General features: G+C 33.7%; 1 protein-coding gene across 1 annotated transcript; it reads left to right on the top strand.

The window, feature by feature from the left end:
* Nucleotides 1–3,309: 3,309 nt before the first annotated feature.
* LOC131851428 (ionotropic receptor 75a-like) lies at nucleotides 3,310–22,864 on the top strand. The gene is made up of 12 exons (XM_059201927.1): nucleotides 3,310–3,397; nucleotides 3,747–3,895; nucleotides 4,340–4,499; nucleotides 6,861–7,164; nucleotides 7,784–7,956; nucleotides 14,547–14,773; nucleotides 15,672–15,756; nucleotides 16,950–17,128; nucleotides 17,455–17,562; nucleotides 18,184–18,350; nucleotides 21,787–21,984; nucleotides 22,549–22,864. The coding sequence occupies exons 1-12, from the start codon at nucleotides 3,325–3,327 to the stop codon at nucleotides 22,661–22,663; spliced, it is 1,938 nt and encodes a 645-aa protein (XP_059057910.1). The 5' UTR covers nucleotides 3,310–3,324; the 3' UTR covers nucleotides 22,664–22,864.
* Nucleotides 22,865–24,601: the final 1,737 nt, after the last annotated feature.

A 24,601-nucleotide genomic window follows, 5' to 3' on the forward strand; every position in this document is an offset into this window, starting at 1 on the left:
ATATGTGCGTTTAGAATTCTGCATTCAAAATTTAGAATTATATGAAAAAAATGGCATTAATAATAAGGCTGCTCTCCATTTCATTCCACCTTTACCTCACAGTTAACATTGCCTCTGTCTACCCCATCTGATATTATAGCCATTAACAGGCTGTTATACGCGCTTCGTCGGCGTGGAATTATATTATATACAATTTATAAAATTGTAAAAAAAGCCCCGTCAAAATCGGTCCAGCCATTTCAGAGCTTAGCAAGAATAAACAGACACTTTAATTTTATTTATTTGTATACATATACGATTACTTATTATGTACCATACAATATAGTAAAAATTTAAGATTATTTTGTTACATAACATTTTACAAACTTTCAGATAATCAGGTGAAATTGGTGGATGCATTATCTAAAATGGTGTCAGATCACCCAATTTCATGAATATTATATGTAAATACCTGCACCATTTAGTACTACATCTTATCGACTTAAGTTGTCCTAGTTCAGAGCAGATTATGTTAGATGTACGTAGTTCATTTCTATTTGAACATATAATAGGAATTAATATAATTATAAAACTTCTATTAAGTATCTATAGCAAAAAACGCCAAAATTCCAAAGCCCAAAATAATCTTTATCTTTACTCACAGATATTTTACTTAAGTCAACTATTATTTTATTTATCTATAGAAGTCAGTAAACTTTTCTGCCCGTTTATCTTAATTAAAGTAACTAGCCGAATTAATACCTTTATCGATAAAAAAAATTGACGTGCATAAGTGGCAAATAATGTCTTATATGAATAATAATAACAATTATAATTTATTCAGCATCATAGTACAGAGTAAAAATATTGAATACTTAAAAACTAATATTTCGCTATGAGCTGAAAGGGCCTCCACACATCTGGTACCGCAGTGTGTCACTGCGGCATTGATTTTCAGTGGAGCTACTCGAAAAAAATAAATAGCATTCTTGATGATGACATTATTGACTTTAAATTTAAGTTAAACACATGATTTTAAGTTCTACTTGACTTTAAACAAACATACAGAATATTGAATCTTTACTCTACCTATTAATATAGACAATTTTTGCCCAATTCTTATAATAAAAATCACTTAACAGAACACAAATTTCATACACTACAACTCAAATTTCCTAAACAATTATTGAGAAGTTTCAAAGGTTTTCTAGGCAAACAGGGCGATTCGAACTGCGTAATTTATGTATTAAGCATTTCTAAGTATAATTAGAAAACCGAATACACCATATATATTTAAGTTCTATAATAGAACCTGCATATAAAGCAGCACTTCAGGCTCTCATCAGATTTGACTGGGTTGATGATATACGTTAACAAAGGGGTCCCTTAAACCTACACCTGGGTCGCAAGTCCCGAGAACTGCTGAACTGTCAGTTTCCCTCAGTTTCATTCACACAGTGAATTCGAATATCGAGTAGAAAACTGATTCTACAATTCTCACAACATCATCGAGCCCTAAGATAAGCAGAGCTTATGTTATAGGTACTAGATAACTGATATAAATACATTAAAAGCGAAGATAAAAGGTTGTATAAAAGTTTCGTTATGTTTTAAGCAGAACATGAAACATTTTGGGTTATAATCTAACTAAATATATTTTCTTTATTCTTTATAATTCAAAATTCAAATTCAAATTCAAAATATCTTTATTCATGTAGGTCTATTATGATATGTCAAATCTACCGTCAGTTCGGAATGATTTCGAGATGAGAAGAACTGACAAGAAATTCAGCTCGTATTTTTTTTTAATCTTGTACATATTTACAATAATACTATTTCATTTAAATTCAAATTTGGGAGAATAGAGAGACCACCAGCATATGCTATATAAAAAAAATCAAAAAAATCAAAAAATCTAATCAGTGTTCGCAACCTGAACAGACCAGTCCAAAAAATCAAAAATCATTTATTCATGTAGGACATTTTAACAGCTGAAGAACGTATTTTTTTTATATTATAATTTTTTCCCTATCGTTTATTATTTGGTCAAGGTCACTATATCACGCGGACGAAGTCGCGGGCAGAGCTAGTAAATAATAAAAGGCTCGTTAATACGTATTTACATACCAAAAGCTAAAAATATTTACATAACATACGAAATTATTAAAAACAATAATAGATACATAATTGTTGTATAAGCTGATGTTGTAGGTCAACAATACACTTTATGTAGGTATGGGCGGTGCCCGAGTTATAATTGGTAGGTTCAGAAAAGAATCTAAACGTGTAAGTATAGTTGCTTATTCAACATAATATATTTTATATTAACTGAACTTTCCGATACATTTGCGTACAAAACCGATTTTTATGGATGATAATGGAATAGTGCAGCCGGTTGCGTAGTGGTATTTTTTATCAGTAGATGATGATTGTGATGAATCGGATATCCACTAAATGTTTATATATTATTAAATGACATAATGAAAGATTTCATAACAATGATAAAATGAGCAGGAAGTCACAGTAAGTCTATCCTACGAATATGTGACGACGGTCTACAGTGACGACCGCGTGTAGGTCGACCTCCACATTGCTATCAATAGGGCCACTGGTCCCCATAAAACATCCATCGTTCAACCCATCGTATACCCAGTGGTTTCTATGTTCAATACAAATACCTAAAAGAAAAATAACATAAACATATAAAGATGTAGGTATATATTTTATTCAATCTATACATATAAATAAAATTGGAGTGTCTGTTTGTAATATTAAAATAACAATTTTTTTACTACACGCATTTGAATATAAATACGGTACATACACCAAAAAAACATTTTTTTTTATTTTTGTCTGTCTGTCTGTTGGTTCCGGCTAATCTCTGAAATGGCTGGATCGATTTTGACGGGACTTCTTTTGGCAGGTAGCTGATGTAATAAGGAGTAACTTAGGCTACTTTTATTTTAGAAAAATGAAGTTAAATTCCACGCGGACGAAGTCGCGGGAACAGCTAGTTAAATATAAAGATCATAGACAATTACTGTTTAAGAAAAGTAACGGCTTAATATTTATTAAATAAAAATAAAAATTGTAATGTTTGACTCTATGACTGTATCTGATTAATCAGATATGTAGATACCTTTCTAATTTTAAACAGTCCAAACATTTGTTTACAAAATAAAAACATCTCGCAAAGGAAATAATATGCAGAGCATTTCACATCAGCATTACACTGCAGTTGTCTCATTAAGAGAATTTATGAAAATGTTAAAAGTAAAAACTATTATTCTATTTAAATTAATATGTTATGCGTTAGCGAATTGTTTAGATAACAATGTTAATTATATGTTAATATCATTTTTAAAACTTGACGATAGGCCGACGTCATTGTTAATACCTAATCTATGTTGGCCCAGATGTAAGTATGGGGAACGAAAAATATAATTTATTATTAAATATGTGTTTAATTATGTTTATTTGTTAATAAAATATTACAATTAAATAAATATTTATTATTAATAAATTATATTACTAAAATGGCAAAGTAGCAACTGATTCTATTTTCGATTCGATTCGAAATAATCTAATGCTGTTGGCCGCAGCTGGCTTTACAGCTTCACTGAACGATAGGGAGCGAGCGCAGATATCGCTCCAAACCTGTGGAAGGACTTAAAAGAGAATTCCTGCTTTAGTGCCGTAAAGCGGCGGTTATGAGATAGATAAAATATAAAATAACTGCATATTTAATTTATCAAACGACTTCTCAGATAAAATAATATCAATGGCAAGATTAATGGGAGAGAATAGCATCAGCGTCGCTTACTCACTGCAGGCAAATAGAACAGAGTATTTTCTGCAGCATATCATCGTGTTTGTTGACTTGGAATGTCCTAATTCTGATGAATTTTTATTGAAGGTATATTTATAATAATTACGACTAGCTTATCACGCGCGGTGGTACGCTAAATTGCAACTTAGTTAAATAAATTCTATGAAAAAATATTTAGAACATACGGAACATACGATTTAAAATTTTTATAAAATTATGTATTTCATAATTTTATTTTATTTATGGCATTTTTTATATATTTTATATTGTAATAATATTAACAATCTGGAGCAATCCACAGAGCAGTCCAAACTCAGCCTAAGTAGAACTTGTTATATGGATAGTGAACAACAGATAAAAATGTTTACGTACATTTTTTGTAAAGATATAATCCTTAGATATAAATACTTCGGAATACAAACCTTTTGGAATGTACGAGATGAGAACGCCTTATAAGCTTCCAGTATTTCAACACTGTTACAATTTTGATGGACAGTTGTGAAAAAGTTTATAGAGTTTTTTTTATACCAGGCTAGTGAAGAGAACTACTTGAAATCACCATATAGATGGTTGTTGCTGGCACCTGAGAATTCTAGTAGAAAAAACGAAGTTTTAGACAATATGGAAATACTGGTTGATAGTGATGTGGTGGTCGCTAGTAAAACAGATGAAGAATTCATATTTACTGAAGGTAAAGTATTATGAAGTTTACCAATATAGTAATAGCTTAGGTGATCTTCATATAAAATTTCATTCAGCCAAGGGGCCCGTCGTTGATCATTAAAAGGTAACAATCAGACAGACAGATAATCTTAAATATTGATATGTATAATAATTCGGGCCGGCCACGCACTTGCAATTATCCCTAGTGTTGTGCCTTAGCTTAGCTTAATTAATTTAAAGATTAAAATCTGACTGGAATAGTCTTAAATAAAAAACAATAATACGGTGGTGAGTAGTGTAGAGTAGAGAATTTTAGGAAACGTCAGTAAATTCTTACAAAGTTAATCATCACACTGTTACCCTGAAAACCATAGTCATAGTTCCTTCACTACAATGGGCTAACTGACATCATCCTTATCCTAATCATTCTTCAGATTGCCGGCATTTGCCATTCATTGATAATCGCCATGTGATGGCACTGGCATTCTACATTTACTGAAAATCAGCGTTTGGGCATTACAACCTATCACAAAGCTGAGTGGAAACCAATTTGACCGCAGCTGTATTTTTTTTAAATAATTAATTATAAATGTTTGTTATATAAAGCATCTTATTTACTTGTTATGTAGATAGATAGATAGATAATAATTTATATTTGTATCTTAATACACACATATAGCCTTAATTATAAAATTACATAACAATTATAACAATCCGTAAGGGTAAACCTGCATATGTGTGCTATAGCAATACAAAACTGGTACATAATTAAATGTGGATAATCACTCAAGGAGCAAGAACCTGATTTTCAGCGATATCCTCGAGGGTGAATAATGTACTTTTATTTTTTAAAACCAAACATAAACTGAACAAAATAATATAAGATAAATAAATAAATAATAAAGAAACTTGAAACTAGGAATTACAGTTAGAGTACCAGAACTTTATAAATACCAAGATACTATAATTTAATATGAGATATACGACTATTATAAATAGGAATGTAAATTAACAATAATTATAGTTATGTAAGAAGTGAAAAATATTTTGTTATGTGCTTGATATGAATGTTTGTATGCGCCAAATAAATATATTTTACTTTCTTTCTAAAACTGGTTAAAACCTGTGTAGAGTACCAGAAGTAAATAGCTGTGTGCGTAAGTACCTTAGTCTCATCTATTTTCTATTCAGCCGTCAAACAGCTTGGTTTGTAAGTTGAGTCTCGGTTAAACAGTGAAATTACTGGATAGGAGGCAAGAACTCTTAGTCCTCTGAAATGGTATCGCGGGTATCATATGATCACGTGATGTCCATAGTATATAGGTATTCATGTATATAGGTATGGGTTACCTCTCACCATCAGGTGGGCGGACAGCGTGTTTACCATTCCAATGCTCCAGGAATGGCAAACATGTGTAAAATAAGAGTAAAACTTTGTTCTCCTCCCTATGGGTGTAGGCTGTTCACTCTAATCTAATTGCTCAATCATTTAAACAAGTCAAGTATCGAGGCATGAAGATTGTTTGAATTGCAGCATCAATGTATGCAGGCAAATGATAAATCCATTTGCGAAGTCTAGGAAAACAGCTTGTCAATGTCTAAAACGTAATAAGTGTGCACAAACTAGATTTTTTTTATGAATAAATCTATTTGCGCTATTAATTTCATTTCATTGTACTATTATTTCAAGCTATTTTCCTTACTAATAACAGATTAAAAATAAAATGCCGAAATATATATTATTTTCTTATTTTTAATTTTTAATATTTTTTTTCTTATTTTATAAATAATTCCATCAAATTCTATCTAACTTTATTTTAATACAAAAAGCATCTTATATAATAATAATATTAGGTTTTTGAATGTTTATTGAATTGCATTCATCCCAATGAAGTCATTAAAGTATATCAAGGAATGAAATTGACATTTTATGTATATAATATATGTGTATAAGGTAACTATCATAAATCAATATTTTATGATAGTTACCTTTAGATAAATGATTGATTAATTGTAACTTGTAGATAATATTAACGCGTGTTTACTTATGCCTTAATTGACAGCAACTACATTCCGAGTGGATGGTAACTTTATTACTAGTCATATGATCATAGAAGGGCCAAAGTAGTAGTACTGTTAAAACTATAATAAATTTGATTTATAATATATTTCATCGCTATTAAAGGTATTTCCGTATATTTGTATGTTACTGATAACAAAATATTAGCAAAATAATATTCAAATAAATAGAATTAACAATAATTGTTTAGATAAATCTGTAATGACTAATAATTTGCATAAATAATATAAGAAACAATGATAAACGATACTCTTTGTTTAGTCAGTTTAAAAAAAACGATACAATAATTGTTATTCTTGTTTGTTGCAGTTTACAAGATATCTAAAGATAGCGAAATAATTTATACGACTCGAGCAATATGGCGTCCTGTGAATTATAAATATAAAATATATAACAATACAAACTTAAATGATGTTAATTTTGCTATATCTGAAAGCAGTCGCAAGAATGTAGGACATAAAATAATAATAGATAATAAATACGGTGTAATAGAAGACTACAGAAGATCAACATCACTGTTTATTAGACGAAAAGATTTGAGAGGACATATTCTTACAATGTCGAATGTAATAATAGACAATAATCAAACTAAAGAACACTTGAATGACAGACTGTAAGTCACAAAAAGCATTACACATATTTCTTTCATCTATCTTTTCTCTCGCCGTATTCTTTCCGCGATGAATTTATTTCTTAGATTTGCTTACTTTGCGTCGCAATAGCCTTGCTTAAAAATCAACCAAACTATAATTTATCGAATTAGATGTTGGTTTGCGGAATTTCATTCCATTACTTAACGTTTTAAATTCCGCTATCATTAGCATATGTAAGAACAAAATAGGCAAAGCGAAAACCTGACCACCGCTACTGAAAGCATTAAGACCTTCTCTATTATTGATCAAATTCCAACCGTTATTGAATCTACACCCATATTACATATTTATATTGCGACACATGTTTCGCCTCTGAACGAGGCATTATCAGGCAATGAATAGAGCTCGAATATAGCATGGAAGCCTAGTGTTGACTTTTCCTCTGGTTGCCGCCATATTACACATACACTTACGGTCACGATTATTATTCCAGATGGGATAAAGAGAGATATTGTTGTTTATCGATGTTATGGTGAATCCAAGACTTACCAATGTGGGCAACATTTCGCTGAAAATCGTTAAATAATGCCAATACAATTGTATTTTGTCATAAACTTACGAATTTACTTCACATTATAGGTTTCTTGATCAAGATTTAGTAACGAAAGTATCGTACGCTGTTGTGAAGATATGTTTTCAGTCGCTTAACGCTACTGAAAAAGTTTTATTTACCTCCACTTGGGGATATAAAGACAAAAATGGAAGTTATAACGGACTCATAGAACAGCTAATAAAGAAAGAGGCGGATTTAGGTATCTTATATACGTAATTAGTAATTGTGTCTGTACATTATATGTTTTTTCTTCTACTTACTGAGGTAAAAAAATTGTTTTAAAAAATTTTGTCTGTTTGTTTATAGTCGTTGGTTTCTAAAACGGCAAAACTTTGATCTGAATGCGATTTTCGCGAATATGTTGTCGCAAGCTTCTAATAACAGTTAATGTTTATTTTATTCAAAACGACTTAAAACCAGAAAATTATATATTAATGTTATATTAAGTATCTAAAGTCATGATCACAACTAGTGTTGAGGATGTAGAAGAAAATATTAGAGGTTATTTTTTGTTTATTGCGTTACGGACGTGCGCTCGAGCAAGAACAAGAAACGCTGCAGCAGTGTTAGTTCGTTAAAAATACGCGAGAGGCGCTGCAGTCGCGCTCGCTCACACCTGCGTTCGCCATAACGCGTATTTATTTAAATTACAATACATTAAATACATCACATATTAAACATTTGTTTAGAATATTTAAACATTTACGTGTCGCCTACACTCCCCTCCCCAGTGCTGGCACAGCACTCAGACCCTGTAGGTATACGTGCGACGCGTACAGCTGTCCTTCTTAGGACCCCAGACTTCATTTTTATGTAAACGACTCTAATTTTACGGTCTCTGCCCGGTAATACTAGACTTGAATTAAACCCTTCAGCCACACATTTCTCGGAAAACTGGGATCGACCACAAGCACTAGATCTCCCACTTGCAAGGGTCCCTGCTCTTTGTGCCATTTCTGCCTAGGCCGCATATCAGGTAGGACTTTGCGTATCCATCGTCTCTAGAACATATCTGCCAACTTCTGTGATATGCGCCATTATTTGCGGAGGTGCATATATGACTCGTTATATGTACCGAGTACTGGTAAGTTGGAGAACTCCTAAAAGAAAGTGATTAGGCATAATAGTTTCATTCGTGCTTGGTTCCGTGGTTACTTGAATGAGGGGGCGGCTATGTGCCATATCGACTTCAGCCATCAATATGAGGAGTGTTTCTTCTCGTGGAGCTCGCTCTTTCATTATCACTTTCAACGCTGTCTTAATATTTCTAATTAACCTCTCCCATGCCTACCGCCAATGAGGACTAGCGGAGGGGTTGAAAGTCCAGGTTGTAGCAGTGCTATATTTGATGATTTCATCTTTCAGTTGCTGTTCATCTAGTTTCTCGATATATTTTTTTAGCTTTATGTTACCTCCGCTCATATTGGTCCCGTTTCGGAATACAGATACCGCAGCCATACTCTTCTGGTTGCGATTCGTCGCAGTGCCATTATCAATGCATCAGTTGTAAGTTGACTATTTCAATATGAATGGCCCTACAGTAAGACAAGTAAAAATTACACCGTATCTTTATTCTGCTATCTCGGTCGGCTGTTACCTCTAGAGGTCCAAATAAATCTAGTCCAGTATGAGTGAAGCGGCGCTAGTGATGAGCCATCCTCGCCTCTGGCAGGTCACCCATTCTGGGTGGTTAAGGTTGAGCTTTCTTAATCCGACATATCATGCATTGTGAAGTGATATGCTTTACTGTGGGTTGCAGTCTAATAATCCAATACCGCTGTTTCATTTCATTCACAACCATTTCCTGGTTACCATGACATGCTCTCACATGGTAGTGCTTTACAATCCAGTGTGCGACATGACAGTATCAAGTATCGATCAAGTATCGTCGATTTACTGCACTTGAAATATCAGATCGGCGTTAATTCGACCACCCAAGCGAAAATTACCTTTTAAGTCTTCATGTAGCATAGACGACAAGGTAAGTAATTTAGTTTTCTTATCTAAACCTTTTTTATTTTAGGTTTCATTTCAGGTTATGCAGGTCATCAGGGAAAGATTTCATCTGCGAGTACTTCAATGATAGGCTTTCAGCACGCTCCATTAACGTCTGGTCTGCATTACAAGTAAGTTTTTTACATTTTTCTATGAAGCGGAATATAAAACACGTAGATTTCAACAAGCGGAGCCATGAGGAAAACCGTTCAGGTACAGCAGGTAAGTGGGCGTGCGTGGCGTGCGTGAAGGCGTGAAGCTAATATTATTTATACATTGCAGGTCCATCTCAGACACATCCGGCTGTTAAAGCGCTGTAGGCCACAAGTCTTCATTTTCTTTTAAAAATATAAGTTCATATAACCACTCAATTTGTAATGTTTTTATTTCACAGGTTTCTCGAGTGACAATATCGGTAACATTTATCTTTGTAGGTATGCAGTAGGGTTCATTGCCGAATTCATTCAAATTCATGGGTTTTGTTCCCGGGAAATCAAGCTCGAGAAAAGTCGAGAACTCGAGAAATCATATACCTATATAGAAATTAAATTGCCCTTTGTTTTGTTGCGTGGCGGCGCAATAATTTAAGATATTAACTTTTTTGTTTTCTTTCATGTTATTTTTTTATTTTGTAGAAACTATTTTTGTTTACGTTGTTTTTTCTTTTTCTAAATAAGCAGCCAAAAATGGTGCTGTCATTATAAATATAAGTATGAATAATTAGGTCCTAAAAAAATTTAATTGGCGTTTTGTAAGGGAATAACCTGAAGTATTTTTTTTTCAAAATATAATATATTTATTTAAACAAAGTATATATATACCATTTTCATCGGAGTTTAATTTTTTCCCTTGCAGAAGTTATCCAAATTTCGAAAAAAATGGTAATCTGTTGGAGCAGGTCGGGAAGTACGGTGGTTGCCTTAGACATTCCAATTGAAGCTAATTTGGTAACTGTCTGTTGTGCAGTATGTGGTCAATCGTTCTTGGCGATTGACCAGCCTCGGTTGTTTAGCAGCACGCTTTTCCATCATGATTTCTCAATTGCTGACAATACACAGTTTTTTGCCTTAATCGTCTGGCCGACGTCTTAAGAAAACTGAAGTGAACAACACCGGAAATAGTAAAACGTTCACAAGTAACATTTTTTGAGATTTAGCCATTGCACTTTCCATCACAGGAAAAGATTCGATTTAAAATCCCTTCATTATTATGCCGGTTGATTAATGTAACGCAGCAGGCTACGCGCGTTTGTCGATTTACTCCATTGAATTCATGAGGGGTCCCTCATGAATTCAATTTTCAAATTTGCTAAACGATTAAAACAGTTTTGTCACTAACACCGCAGCCTGCAGCTAACTCGGACGGGTTTGCGATGGATCCGCTTCCACAATAGCCTTCAATTCTTCATTATCAACCTTGGATTCCGGCCGCCCACGGAGATTGCTTTGCAGGTCGAAATTTCCAGAACGAAAACGTTGGAACCAAAAATGCACGTGTTTTCTTTTGCGAGACCACTGCCATACACATCATTAATACTTCGAGCCGTTTAGCACCGTATAGCACTGGTGCCAACTGGTGCGGAACTCGTAAATAACGCGATATTTTAAGTTTTTCATTTTGTATGCTGTGAGTGACCCAGAGTGAATAGCTGTATAAATTTGGAAATGGAATTCCTAACCAAAGAGGAGATATTTGAGATCTTACGACAAAACGCCAATTTCATATTCTAATATTATTTCTCTATTTAAAAAAAATGTAATTTATTCATAATATTGATGTTTTTAAATATACTCAATTTTAATTTGATTTTTATTTCACTGAATTTTTTGACGTTATTGGAACCAAATAATATGAGAATACGTACGTAAATGTAAATTTCTCGACAACCCGAGAAGACCCGAGAAATCTTTGTAGGTATGTAGGTTCATTTAATTGTGTGAGTTCATCGATTTCTCCCAGTCGGTGAGGAATATACTATTTATAATTTTTACTGTTGTTTCTTATCCAGTACAAAATAGTAGCAGAATCACACCAAAAGTACATTTTTATTGGTTTTATTCTATGTTCATTACATATACTATCTGCCAATCTCCCAGCGATCACTGCCGCCTGCAATTCTAGACACGGTATGGATATACCGACACTTACAGGATACGAATGCAACTTGTATCTGTTTATTATTATCAACCACCGGCATTATTACCAGCGCCAATAAGCCACAGAGTATATCGCTTTCAACGACGCATCACAAAACACATATAAATCTAGGTTTGTATAGCGCGCTGCGCCCCGACAGGGATCCTTAAGTATATTTGTAGGCTCGACCGAGAGCTTGCATCTCGAGTGCGCTAGTTGTCTTAGCCCTGTTATCTCTAGTTACAAGTGCATAACACCTGGGCAAGCGTATACTACTTATAGATTTCATTATGTTTATCCAATGTAACCATTTTATAAATATTTTATCTGTTATTTCGTCGTCCCATTTTATTTCAGATTTCCATGTATCATGAAGAATGATTTTTCCTTTTATTGTGACAGGTGATAAAAATCCGTAGACATCAAAAATAGACATCAATGCTCTCAGCATCTCTCTTTTAGTGGTTTTCTTTTGACCCGTCATAATTAGCGTTTAAACGAATACCCAATCGTTTAGATGAGACATCGAAGCCCAGCGTGTCATTGATGGGAAACCAGATAAGGCCCAGCGTACGTTCTCTGTCATAGAGCTGACCATTTCTAAATGAGACAGATGACTTTATACTGTGATTAGGTAAATTATTAAATACTGTGTGGTTGTTTGAAGTCCAATTTCTTATTTCAAATATCCGTCATCTAGCAATGCACAACTACGAACTACACCGCTAGGTCCGTGTAGGTGTATAGGCACAGTCTTTAATAATACTTTACAGTTGTTTATGTTTATATGGGATATAGTACCTACTGTGGTTCTGGGGGAAGATTTCCAGGGGCAAAGGTCATTGCCACCACACGCGTCGCAAGTTACGGATAGCGAACAGCCACCACATATGGAGGTTAGCTGCGAATAACAAATAAGCAGTCGCGGACAATGCAGCGGTCTGTCGGAGAGGTGCTGGGGAGCTTGTGGCAAGGTATAACTCGATAAATAGCGCACAAAACTCCATGATGAGAAATGGCAGTGGCGAATTAGAGCCACCACTATAAACAAAGCTCTTATGCCTGGGGAGTTAGACCTCGTCAACCTTGGTTGGTAGTTCAAATAGGAGATGGAAAACTCTGATTTCAAATCAAATAAGCCTTCCTAGAAGATTACTTTTGTCCACAACTGTCTATGGTCATACACGGGTTCGGGGCAGTTATTTTGTTTATGTTGTGATGTCAGACACTTATAACAGAAACCATGATGTTTCACAAAAGTCCACCGATTTTTACGTAGTGATTTTTTATACTTTTTACAGTCGGGTGACGAATGTTTAGATAATCGCCAAAACCGACATACTGTTTCTTTACTACATGTATCATTCAGTAAATTATTAAATAAAATAGTTTGTGTGCGATTGCGATAATTATCACTGTAACTATGCTTCGAATAACTTCGAGAGATCTGCCTACATACTCAGGAGAGCTTCTGGAATAACTTCAGTTCAAAGTAGCTTATGAAGAATCATCACAAATCTGTAACTTTAGTGAGAGGGAGAACATATGGCGCTTGAGGAAGAGTCTCCATGGACCGGCTAAAGAGGTAGTTATAGCCTTGTGATGATTCATCATAAACTACTTTGAACTGAAGCTATTCCAGAGGATCTCCTGAGTATGCAGGCAAGATCTCTCGGTGTACATAAACGATTGCTCATTTTATCATTATATCCACGAGCACTAGTAGCGGCTAGGTTTCTTAGCCTTCAGTGTACTCGACCGTGCTCGCATCACGTTTTCATCAGTACCACCAGGGATTACAATTGTGGCGACCGCACTTACATCCGGTTTCGAGTATACGAGTATGTTTAGCCGCTATGGATTTAGTTTTCTGGTCGTTCCGGCTGCAGCAACTTATCAGCAACGGGTTCATGGCGAGTGGTACACTGCCAATGTATCTTGCTTGTTATTTTCTAACCACTCTTTGACAAAATCGTTTTTTAGCCCACTAGGTTCCTACGATTGTGATTGATTGCAGCTTTCGCCTTTCTGCTATCGACGAAGACGTTGACAGCTTTTTACTCGTTGAGTTACGCTCACTTTGCACTGTAGAAGGTCCCGGTGCGTTCAAATCCATCTCGTTCCCGGTGTCCTCTGCAACTTTTACCGAATCATTTGAACATTGCAGGTGGCGACGTGTACCTTCTAAATCCTTCTTTCCTTGAATTGAACTTACGTTAAAGCCAAGACCAAAAAATATGTAATATATGCTATAAGAAACTTAGTTGTTTTCCGTGAGACAGACAGATACACTTTTGCATTCATAATATTAGTATGTAAATGTGCTGATTGTAGGGACTAGTCTGCTTTAATTACTATGACTGATTTACTCTTATTTAGTTGATTGACTATTTCATATATTGACTCTAATGAATTAGCGCTGGTTGACAGTTTGTTATAATGTTATATATATTCTATATTCTCACATATCAACTTAAAAATGTAAAGGTATAAAAATTATTTAAAAAAGCAACACGCAATTTTCATTACGTTATTCTTCTGATGTGACTTCCGAAAGAGCGGTTGTAAAAAAATTATTATAACAATAGTGCTTAAATTTAAATTTCATAATAAAGAATTTGCTATTTTGTTTTCTATTCTGTTCTATTCTATTATCAGGTACCATAGCATTCTTCAATAAGCAACGGTTAGACGTCATCGACTACATAGCGATGGTGTTATCCACTGGCGTCAGGTTCGTGTTCAGGGACCCACCACTCCCGTATATTTCCAATATCTTCACGCTGCCCTTCACCAGAGACGTGTGGCTGGCCATTTTTGTTTGTATTTTGGGGTGTGCCTTGTTTCTATATATCACATCCAAATGGGAAGCCACTATGTCCACGGTAAGTATATTATTGTTTGTCTAACAATCCTTATAGAAAATAATTATAGAATTGTAAACCCGTCTAATTCAACCTCTATAAAGATAATTTAATTATTTTAATCGAAAAAATAAAAGAAATATGTTGATTGAGGCACAAGGGAGTTAAAGCGATAGATTCTAACAATCGATTATGCTTCCGCTGTTAGTAATATAATTAACAAACATACTGTTTAATTACAGAGAGGCCAGATAAAACTTACAAATTGTCCAATCTGTAAAGAACAAATCTTTAACACAATCGTTACTAAAATATCTAAGAAGACGGCCTATTTTTGCATTTATAATTTCAATATGAAAATGTACTCTCCCCTTTGCTGGAACTTATTATACCTACTACCTTGTATTAAAATTAGTGGATTTCCCAGCTTCGCGCGGGTAGTCCGATCTTAACGGGGACTGGTCTATTCGGGTTACGGAAATTGATTAAACTATTTCCTTTTAACAAAATTGCAAAATCATATATGCTGGCGCTCACTGTATTCCCACAAATTTGAATATAAAAATGAATCTGATTTTTGTAAACAAGCTCATTTGAAAAGAATAAGAGCATTCTTGTCAATTCTTCTCAGCTCGGAAGCACTCCGAACTGACGGTAGATTTGGCTTATTATGAGAGTCTGTAATATGTATGTATGTACCTACATGAATAAAGAAATAAAGATTTATGAGTTCTTTATATATCTACATAATATACAGTCTAAATTATTTTGGAATAATGTAACTTTCAAAAAGTGACATAGTTCCTTAAATACTCGTAAACACAGTTGACTTTACTTTCCTCATATCAAGGTCTCTTTCTTCTTATATATTTTTTATATACAAGTTTTTCACTTCTTAAAGTTAACATAACAATTTCAGGATCATTACCAAATGGACGTCCTCATACTAATCATAGGAGCTGTCTTACAACAAGGATCCACTCTTGAACCACGATATGCGCCTGGTATGTATAGATATGTATAGAAAAGCGCCTGGTATGTATAGAAAATCTTTCAAATAATTATATTTGAAAGATTTTAGGTATAAAAAAATACTTTGATAGTACTAAAGTAGTGGTTGCAAAGGCTCCAATAGAAGATTAGAAAACTTGAAACTGATTAATAATAAAGATCAACTACACGAAACGGAACGGTAGGACTAAAAAAATATGACTTGCCTTGCATATTTGTACCAATATTTTCAATAGAAATAAATTATTTTGTTTAACCTTGGTGCAATAAAGCACTATAAATAAAAAAGGAAATTGACCTTGTTTAATCTTAAAAAATTAAAAGTAATAATGACAAAGATAAAATTATTAAATTGAAAAAAGAATTACCAGGACTAAGTCATAAGAGTATTACTAGCAATGAGTACTTTTGTGTTTAAAGAATAATAATATATATTTTTTTTTCATTGGGTTGTTTGGGCTATTGTCAGATGTTTGTAGCACCTGTAGCACTACGACCTACATAGATCAATTGTGCTCGCCCTTTTTCAAAGTACGCTGCCTAGACCCGTCAGGGACAAGAATTGAAGGATATTCTTAGGAGCGATGGTTTTTATCTCCTCGGGAAAGAGTGTAAACTTTCCAAAGGAGATATTTCGTTTATGCATGAGTGGGCTACAACCACATAGGATGTGTAGTGGCGTTTCCTCTTCAGTTTGGCAGAATCTGCAGATTTTTGTCGTGCATAGGCCTAGTTTAGTCATATGCTTGTTTTGATGATTGCAATGAGTACTTTTGTGTTTAAAGAATAATAATAATAATGCTTTATTTGTACAACCACAAGTTTACAAATTTAAAAAGGAGAGTACATAATAGTTGAGGTTAGTTAGCTAGGTAATCAAATGGCAGAAAGTTGTGCAATACAAAATGAAGACCCTGATAACCTAAACTAAATAACTGAAAAGAATGATAAATAATCAACCAACCAGTTTAGCTTATTTCAAGCTAAACCATACTTTTAACCAAACCACTTTTTTAAAATGTATATCTACAGTCTTATCAAATAAGTCTCGTAAATTCATTATTACTTCTATTTTTATAATTTCTAAAATTACGTACATTTTAGAAGTCATAAAAATAGAAGTAGTTTGTAATTCTCAAATTTATCTGACATATACACAGAAACATCTAATTAGAATAAATTTCAGGTAGAACTGTGACTCTGCTACTCTTCCTAGCGCTAACAATCCTGTACGCTGCGTACTCAGCCAACATTGTAGTACTACTAAGAGCTCCCAGTTCCTCAGTGAGGAGTTTATCTGACCTTCTGAATTCACCTCTTAAAGTCGGAGCTAGTGATATGGTATATAATAGACATTACATGAAAGTAAGTTTATAATTTGTACCTAATTTATTGATTAAACTCCATTGCAACGATAGATTTGTTTACAATGAAGATGTTGATTTCATTATTAATCATAAATGTTTAGCTCAACACGATAATCCTGGAAACTACTATGGTCAAAGTCTTGTGAATGTCACGTCAGCCTTATTAATATATTATACTCATCCTTTCATTTATTACTGCTTGTCTGTCATCATCATCTATGACCGTTGCATTATCATTCAGACAATAATAAGGGTGTAAGATAATCATAGAGATTTAAATCTATAAGCGAAGAATTAGATCTAAAAAAATCATAATCATTTCAGCAAGTGAATGACCCAATAAGGAAAGGTATATACGATACCAAGTTTGCACCCAAAGGGAAAGCACCAAATTATTTTGATATGAAGGATGGAGTAGAGAAAATTAGACAGGTAAGTTTTTGTGAATAAAATTGCTAATGCTTGCTTTATTCATTCATTAGAGTCACTCAGAGTAGGTTAAATCTATTGTTTGATCGGACTATAGTTTGAAGACCAGAAAAAAATATTAAAATTCAATATTGACTGTTTTTAAATTGAAAATATAAGCAATATAATAATAATACAAAATATTTAGATTTAGGGCAAATACAATGACCATCAGCATATCATACCATATATACATTTGTGACCAAAATTAAACAATAAAAAAAGAGAACAATTTGACCTCAATGAAGTACAGTAAAGGAAGACTTGTATTGTACATAATAAAATAGATAAAATGTAGAAAATTAAATAAGATATCAAAGCAAATTTACTGTGATTGACACATTTAAAATTATCGTTAATGCCTTTACAGAGCGAAGCCGATCTAGAATTTAATTGATTACGTATATCTCTAATAAAGAAGTTACTTATCTTGATCCGGTCATACGAAGTTAACAGAGAGCAGTGCCATTGACTAGCATTACCTTATTTAATGTCTCGCTTCATTCACTTTCATAATTATTACATGAATATTTTATGTTAACAAAATAATCCATTAAAATATTGTTTATTTTACCAACCATTTAGGGTTTCTTCGCATTCCACATGCCACTAAACCAAGGATATCGCCTGATACAAAAAACATATCAGGAGAATGAGAAGTGTGATCTGGTGGAGATAGACTACATCAACGAGGTCGAACCCTGGTTGCCGGGCCAGAGAAGGTCTCCTTTCAAGGACTTATTTAAAATTACGTAAGAAAAGTTACTAACTAAAGAGGCGTATACTATCATCAAAATTCTTACTTTGTCACAAGTAACAAAAAAGAGAGATTTGTAAAATTATGGCAATGTTTACTTTGTATTGTCTAATTCTACTACCACGTTATCTAGTGACTGTAACATCCCTAACCCTAACCCTACATAACCTACACTGAGTGACGACAGACGGTCGTAACACAGACCTAACTATCCCTATCTAATGCTTACGTATATATGTCGTTGTGATGGCCAAGTGATCGTCTAGGACTCTACGTTGTTACAATTAATACCTAAGAAATAACCTACTGCAAAATATGAAGCCTACTTGATTATTATCTAGGAAATAGTAGTAAGAAATAAAACAAGGATCGAGCCGCAAATGAAGTTATTTATTTTCGGTTTTATTACGTGAGCAGCGTTATTCGATTCGTTATGTGTTTTAAATGAATTTAATATTAAATGACTTTACCACCCGTTCGGAACCCTATCTATTGCGACAAAGAAGATACGGGCAAGAAACTTGGATTTTGCTCTTTGTTATAATAATGTTTCTGTTACAATGTTTACATGCTTATGATTGAAATTAATGTTATACATAACTTCTTAATATTAGAACTATCAGGAACCCAGCTGTAAGATTCGTTGGATGCTGTCGGAGGTCACCTTCGTCGCGTGCACGCCTCGTCTTATACCTGGATACCGACTCGTAGTTCCCTCGTAGTATGAAAATTGGATAAAGAAGGAAGATAAATATCTTAGTCTCATCATTGAAGACTAACCCAGTTGGAACTATAGTTGTAATATATTCTATCAGAATGGACGCATACGATAGTGCTACAGTTAAATTACACCTTTAAAATAGGTTCGCGCAGGGGACCCACATCTGCTACTTCCTGACCACGTTAAGAGCCCTTAAAACCCGACATAAGACAATCCATTCTCGGCACTCCTGGACCTAGATCTAACACGAGTTGCGAGAACAAGGTAGGGTTCTAGTCAGCCGGGCCTAGGAAAACTTACATCCAAGAATCGACGACACTGAACGAATCAAGTCATAACAGATGTAAATCGAGAGTCAAAAGTGAACATAACCATGGAGAACATCCGAAAATATTATATTTAACCTAGTTAACAGGCTTTCTGCCATCCACAGTTAAGTACGGCTGTGACCATGTACCCTAAGGCCCGATCGGCGCTGACATACCGCCCTATGCTGGTCAGAGAACTTGCTATTCCCACATCAAATTCGAGCAACTACTTTACGTCCATACCAATCTTGTTGTTGTTGTAATATTGATTTATGATTATATAGAAGAAATAAAATATATAATATTTGAATATTCACCTGATATTATATTCACACCACAAAATATATAATTATCTATGCTCGAATCATTATGAGGTAAACAAAAATACGCGATCTAGTATTTGAATAATTCTATAGTTTAACTACAATTCGTTTTGTAATATGTATCACATTCGTATGATTGTATTATTGCTAAAAACCCAATTTGTTAAGAATTCAAAATGATAGTCCCAGAAAGGATATATTCACAACTCGTTCCATAAAGAGATAGTCAATGTTATCCCTTAATAATTAATATTATTACTCCGGTGATTATCTTCAATATGCTCAGTCAAGGTTCATATTAAGGACGTGGTTCTTTTAAATATTCCATTTTAATATATTTTCCACCTTGTGAAAAATATACTATTTACTTATTCATTATTTGCAATTTCCACCTTGTGGAAATGTACAAACATCCATCACAATAATTAAAGAAAGCACTGTCTTTCTGCTCAACATTATTCTTATAATTGCAAGTTTCTACCTTGTAAAAACAAACAAACATACAATACATACTTTTGGAAGTTGCTGTGTTTCGGTTTGAAAATATATAATAGTTTATTTGTAACTTCCACCTTGTGGATGTGTACAAACATGCATTCGAGAAAAGAAAGAAAAGCTCCCATTATCCTTCAAAACTATTAAAGTAATCACATAAAACTCTTAGGGGGGTCAGAGAAGATTTCCCTTTTTAAATGAATGATTATATTATAAATATTTATCAGTTATTAAGCCGTACTTAATGATTAAATATTAATCATATGGACATGAGCACATTTAGTAAATCAATAACAAAATCTATTAAATTATATTTAATAGTGTAGTTTTATATCAGAATAAATAAAATATCATCATCATTTCAGTCGCTCCTCCTTAAATATCGGTTCAGTAGTTTGTTGATTACACTGAGCATGTTATAATAATTAACGTTTTGTCCATTACTTAAAATCTACTCACAGTTACAGCAACCGTTACCGAAGCTCGTTTGCCCTTGTCACCTATCTATATACATGAATGGAACCCAATCCTATGTATCATAGTTATTACCATATTTATAATACAATTATTAACATCATCACGCTCCCCTCCAAAGTGTACCAATTATCTACCTTATGACTAAAATAAAATTACAATAAACTTAAATAATAATTAAAGTTTTATACGACCTGTCATGTGGTAGCTATTCTATCTCACCAATAACATTTTGACGTCGACGTCTCTTGTTCAGCCACCGTTGCACCGCCCCGGATTCATTGTTCGTTGCCGTCTCTCAAGGAACGCGGAAATTAACCCTTAATTCAGATCGACTAGTCCGCTTGTTCCGCTACTCGTTCCGACACCCGCTGCCTATTTCAGATCGACTACCCCGCTATCCGTCCCAAAACCAACTGTCCTGATTTCTCCGTGTCTCAATCCCACCATGACACGTATTGCCTCCCCGCGCCCCTTGTCCTTCTTACTTTTACTATTTTTTGCTAACGACCCTTAAAGCAAATTTTAAACAAGCCACTGTCCCATGTCGTGCCCTGTCTAATAAACTTATTAATTTATTGTTTTAACTCGACACTTTCTCAGCTTGAGTTCTACCAAAGTAACGCCACGTCTAATAAAGTAACTAATTTATGTTACTTAAATAAACAATACTTAGATGGTTGACAATTTAATAAAACATATGCATCATTATTTCTAATGCTCTAATAAGATAATATTATATATGCTAACTAATACCTATTTGGTGGTACATACTTTGTGGTAAAATAAGGACCCTACAATATCCGTAAGTGGCATGTGAACAAAATACGAAATATTATAGACACGTTTGAGAGTTGCAGCCGTTTTTATGAAGTAATTATTTAAGTATCCGTTCCGCGAAAAAAATCTTAATTCTACATAATACGCACTTACTATGTACTTATAACATCACGTCACTTCTATATATTAGGTGTTAGATTTATTAATCTAATTTTTATGAAACAATCAACATACCTAGTATGTGATCGTTACATGACCATAGCACAAGCTCTGCTTTGCGTGGGGCTAGATGGCGTTGTGTGAATTGTTATTATCATTATATTTCGGCAGCTTTCTGAAAATTCGCGAAACGGGAATCCAAGCGAACAATCGTCACCGGCTGACGGTTCCTCGGCCGCGCTGTTCAGGCTCCGTGGCCACATTCAGCAGTGTTGGCATTACTGACATGTACCCGGCCATGATGGCCACGTTCTACGGCATGCTGATGGCGCCAGCGGTGCTGCTCCTGGAAATTGCATACTACAGACTGTATGTTCACATTTAAACTTTTTTTTAAACGGTGATAAAGGAATGGACTCCCGCCTGCGCTAGCGGTAAATGCTGACAGAACATCAATGAAGGATGACTGTTTGAGCATGAAGTCAGGTCAGTAAGTCTCTCCTGGCGATATCTTCAGGAATTAACGACGATGGTTTCCAAGGTACCGGTTATTTATCGCTTTAAATTTATAACTAAAATTTAATATTTCCACACATTCAAACTGAAACGTAGACAACGTTTCAATTTAAATGTCTGTCTGTTGTCTTGAAGTAACGTGATTCTTTACATCTTTTTTATCTTCCAAAGAGAGAGGAAAACCATCCACTCAGAAATTCAAGTGGGAGTTTGTAGAATTTTTACCACGAAAGATACCACGCGCAAGAATCACTGTATAAACTCGAATGAAACTTGATACACATATAGATCATATCCTAGATTAATATATCCAATATTAATCTAGGAATCTACTTCTTACTCCAAATCACGCAGGCAATGTCGCAAAGTATTAATAATGATATTATACATTATGTGTTTTATTTATTTACATTTCAGAATGAAAATAAGACAGCGTAGACAGCATAAATCGATAAAATCTAAAAAGACACATTCAGGACTTGAATCGGTCGCCACCTCGGCCGGTATATCTGTCGGAGAAGACCATTCCTAGATAACGGAGATCATTGCCTTGCCTTTATCCTATTATTTAGGTTCAGCGCTTAGGAAGACATAAATATAATAAAAGTATCAAATATAGAAGTAGAAAAACAACTTGACTTTTAAACATTTCGGTTGCCACCATGATAATAAAAGATATATATTACTGAGATTTTGTAAAAATACATTGCGTTTCACCTCATTTCAGCCTCCAAGCAGCTTGCTTTGTAAGTTGAGTTTATATGAAATGGCAGTTGGAATAATGAATTAAGGTATAAGAGCATACCTCTTATCCCTTAATTCATATCTTAATGACCAATATCATGGATGTCACATAATAACTTGATGATCGTAGTGCCGTTCGAAAAAAATAAGAAAAATCAGTGCATTATCTTCTAATGCAAATACTAGAGGTGTATTAATATCTACCTAAAATTGGTATATATTCGAAGGCATATATGTATAATGTGTAAGTGTTTTTAATATGTGCTATAATAATATTGTCTAATTATTTCACATTCTCTAAGGCATATTATGCACGATGCACATCTAATTAAACATAAACATTATTGTCAAATATATTTTCGTATTATTTAATTACATACCTGTTACGTACATTGCTATCTCTAAAAGTTCACAGCTATTCATTGAAAATGTTTTAAAATAGTATTTTTTGTATATTAGACCAACTTTTAGCGTTTATTTTTGTTGGATCTTCATATTGATTTGCAAAAATACAGTCGTTACTAAACTCCTAATTATAAACAAAAAGAATATACGTAGTAGACTTCATATAATATCACGCTACAAATATTAATCAATAGAAGGGAAGCGATGCAGTAATGGAAAATGTTGGAAAAAGGAGAAAATGTGAAGCATAGGAAATTGCGTGGATCAGCTATTAATGAAGTGCATACATTAAATCTTCTTCAGGGTGAGTTAGGCGCATTAGCCACAGCATCTTTACAATTACAAAGGTATAGTATATTTTTTAATGTCACAATAAAAATATATATATCAAAAAATAAATACGCAGAGGTACGAAACCCTTACGATGCTCTAAGATTAAAGTCGTACCGTGATCTGGGCCTGTCAACTTATTTTATCATCACTACATAGTATAAAACAATGTCGCGGTGGCTGTCTGTCCGTCCCTATATATGCTTAAATCTTTAGAAATACACAACGGAATTTGAAGCGTTTTTTTTTAATACATAGAGTGATTCTATAGGAAGGTTTATATGTATAATACAGGTATACATATGCGAAGCCGGGGCGAGTAGCTAGTTTTAATTATGTAAAATTAATATAAGTTTTTAAATTAATATACAATTATAATAAGTCACAAATACAAAGTTAATATTATAAGGTTAACCTGTCAACCTGTTGTAGTAGTATTCTCTAGTATTATAACGTTTTTAGTTGTCACAGGGTTCGTGTTTACAGTTCGTTTAAGTTCGTTTATACTCCTCCGTTAGCTTGACCAATTTTGATGAATATTTATATGTATCTTTAGTAGAACTTAGAATATGTTTATAACAAATTTTTCGTTTTTGTTAACTTTATTTTAAATTTTTTTAAGTTTGCCGGGTCAGCTTGTCTTATATATATATATATATATATATATATATATATATATATATATATATATATATATATATAATTCTCGTGTCACAATGTTAGTTACGGGTAGACCGATTTTTGTGAAATTTTATATGCAATCATCATTTTGTATACCTCATAGTCGTGAAGCTACAATTGCATTTTATTTATATTTAAATGTTGGTTTCGATTTTGAAACTCGGTGACAGGCCGACGTCGTTGTTGGCCGAAACCTTTGTTGGACCAAATATAAGTATCCAAGAAATATCTTATACGATTTCAACTAATCGACGCGATATAATTAAAAATGTATTGAATCCTGCTAACTGTGAATAATTGCCACCAAATT

This window comes from Achroia grisella, unplaced genomic scaffold, assembly GCF_030625045.1.
Source record: "Achroia grisella isolate CSIRO2021 unplaced genomic scaffold, CSIRO_AGI_Agris_v1 utg783, whole genome shotgun sequence".
NCBI lineage: Eukaryota > Metazoa > Arthropoda > Insecta > Lepidoptera > Pyralidae > Achroia > Achroia grisella.

Excerpts from the sequence above, each read along its gene's own strand:
- LOC131851428 (XM_059201927.1), top strand. The coding sequence starts at position 3,325 with ATGTTAATATCATTTTTAAAACTTGACGATAGGCCGACGTCATTGTTA. Across the intron at positions 3,896-4,339 it reads CTGATGAATTTTTATTGAAG|GCTAGTGAAGAGAACTACTT; the intron begins GTATATTTATAA and ends TTTTTATACCAG. Across the intron at positions 17,563-18,183 it reads GAGTAGAGAAAATTAGACAG|GGTTTCTTCGCATTCCACAT; the intron begins GTAAGTTTTTGT and ends CCAACCATTTAG.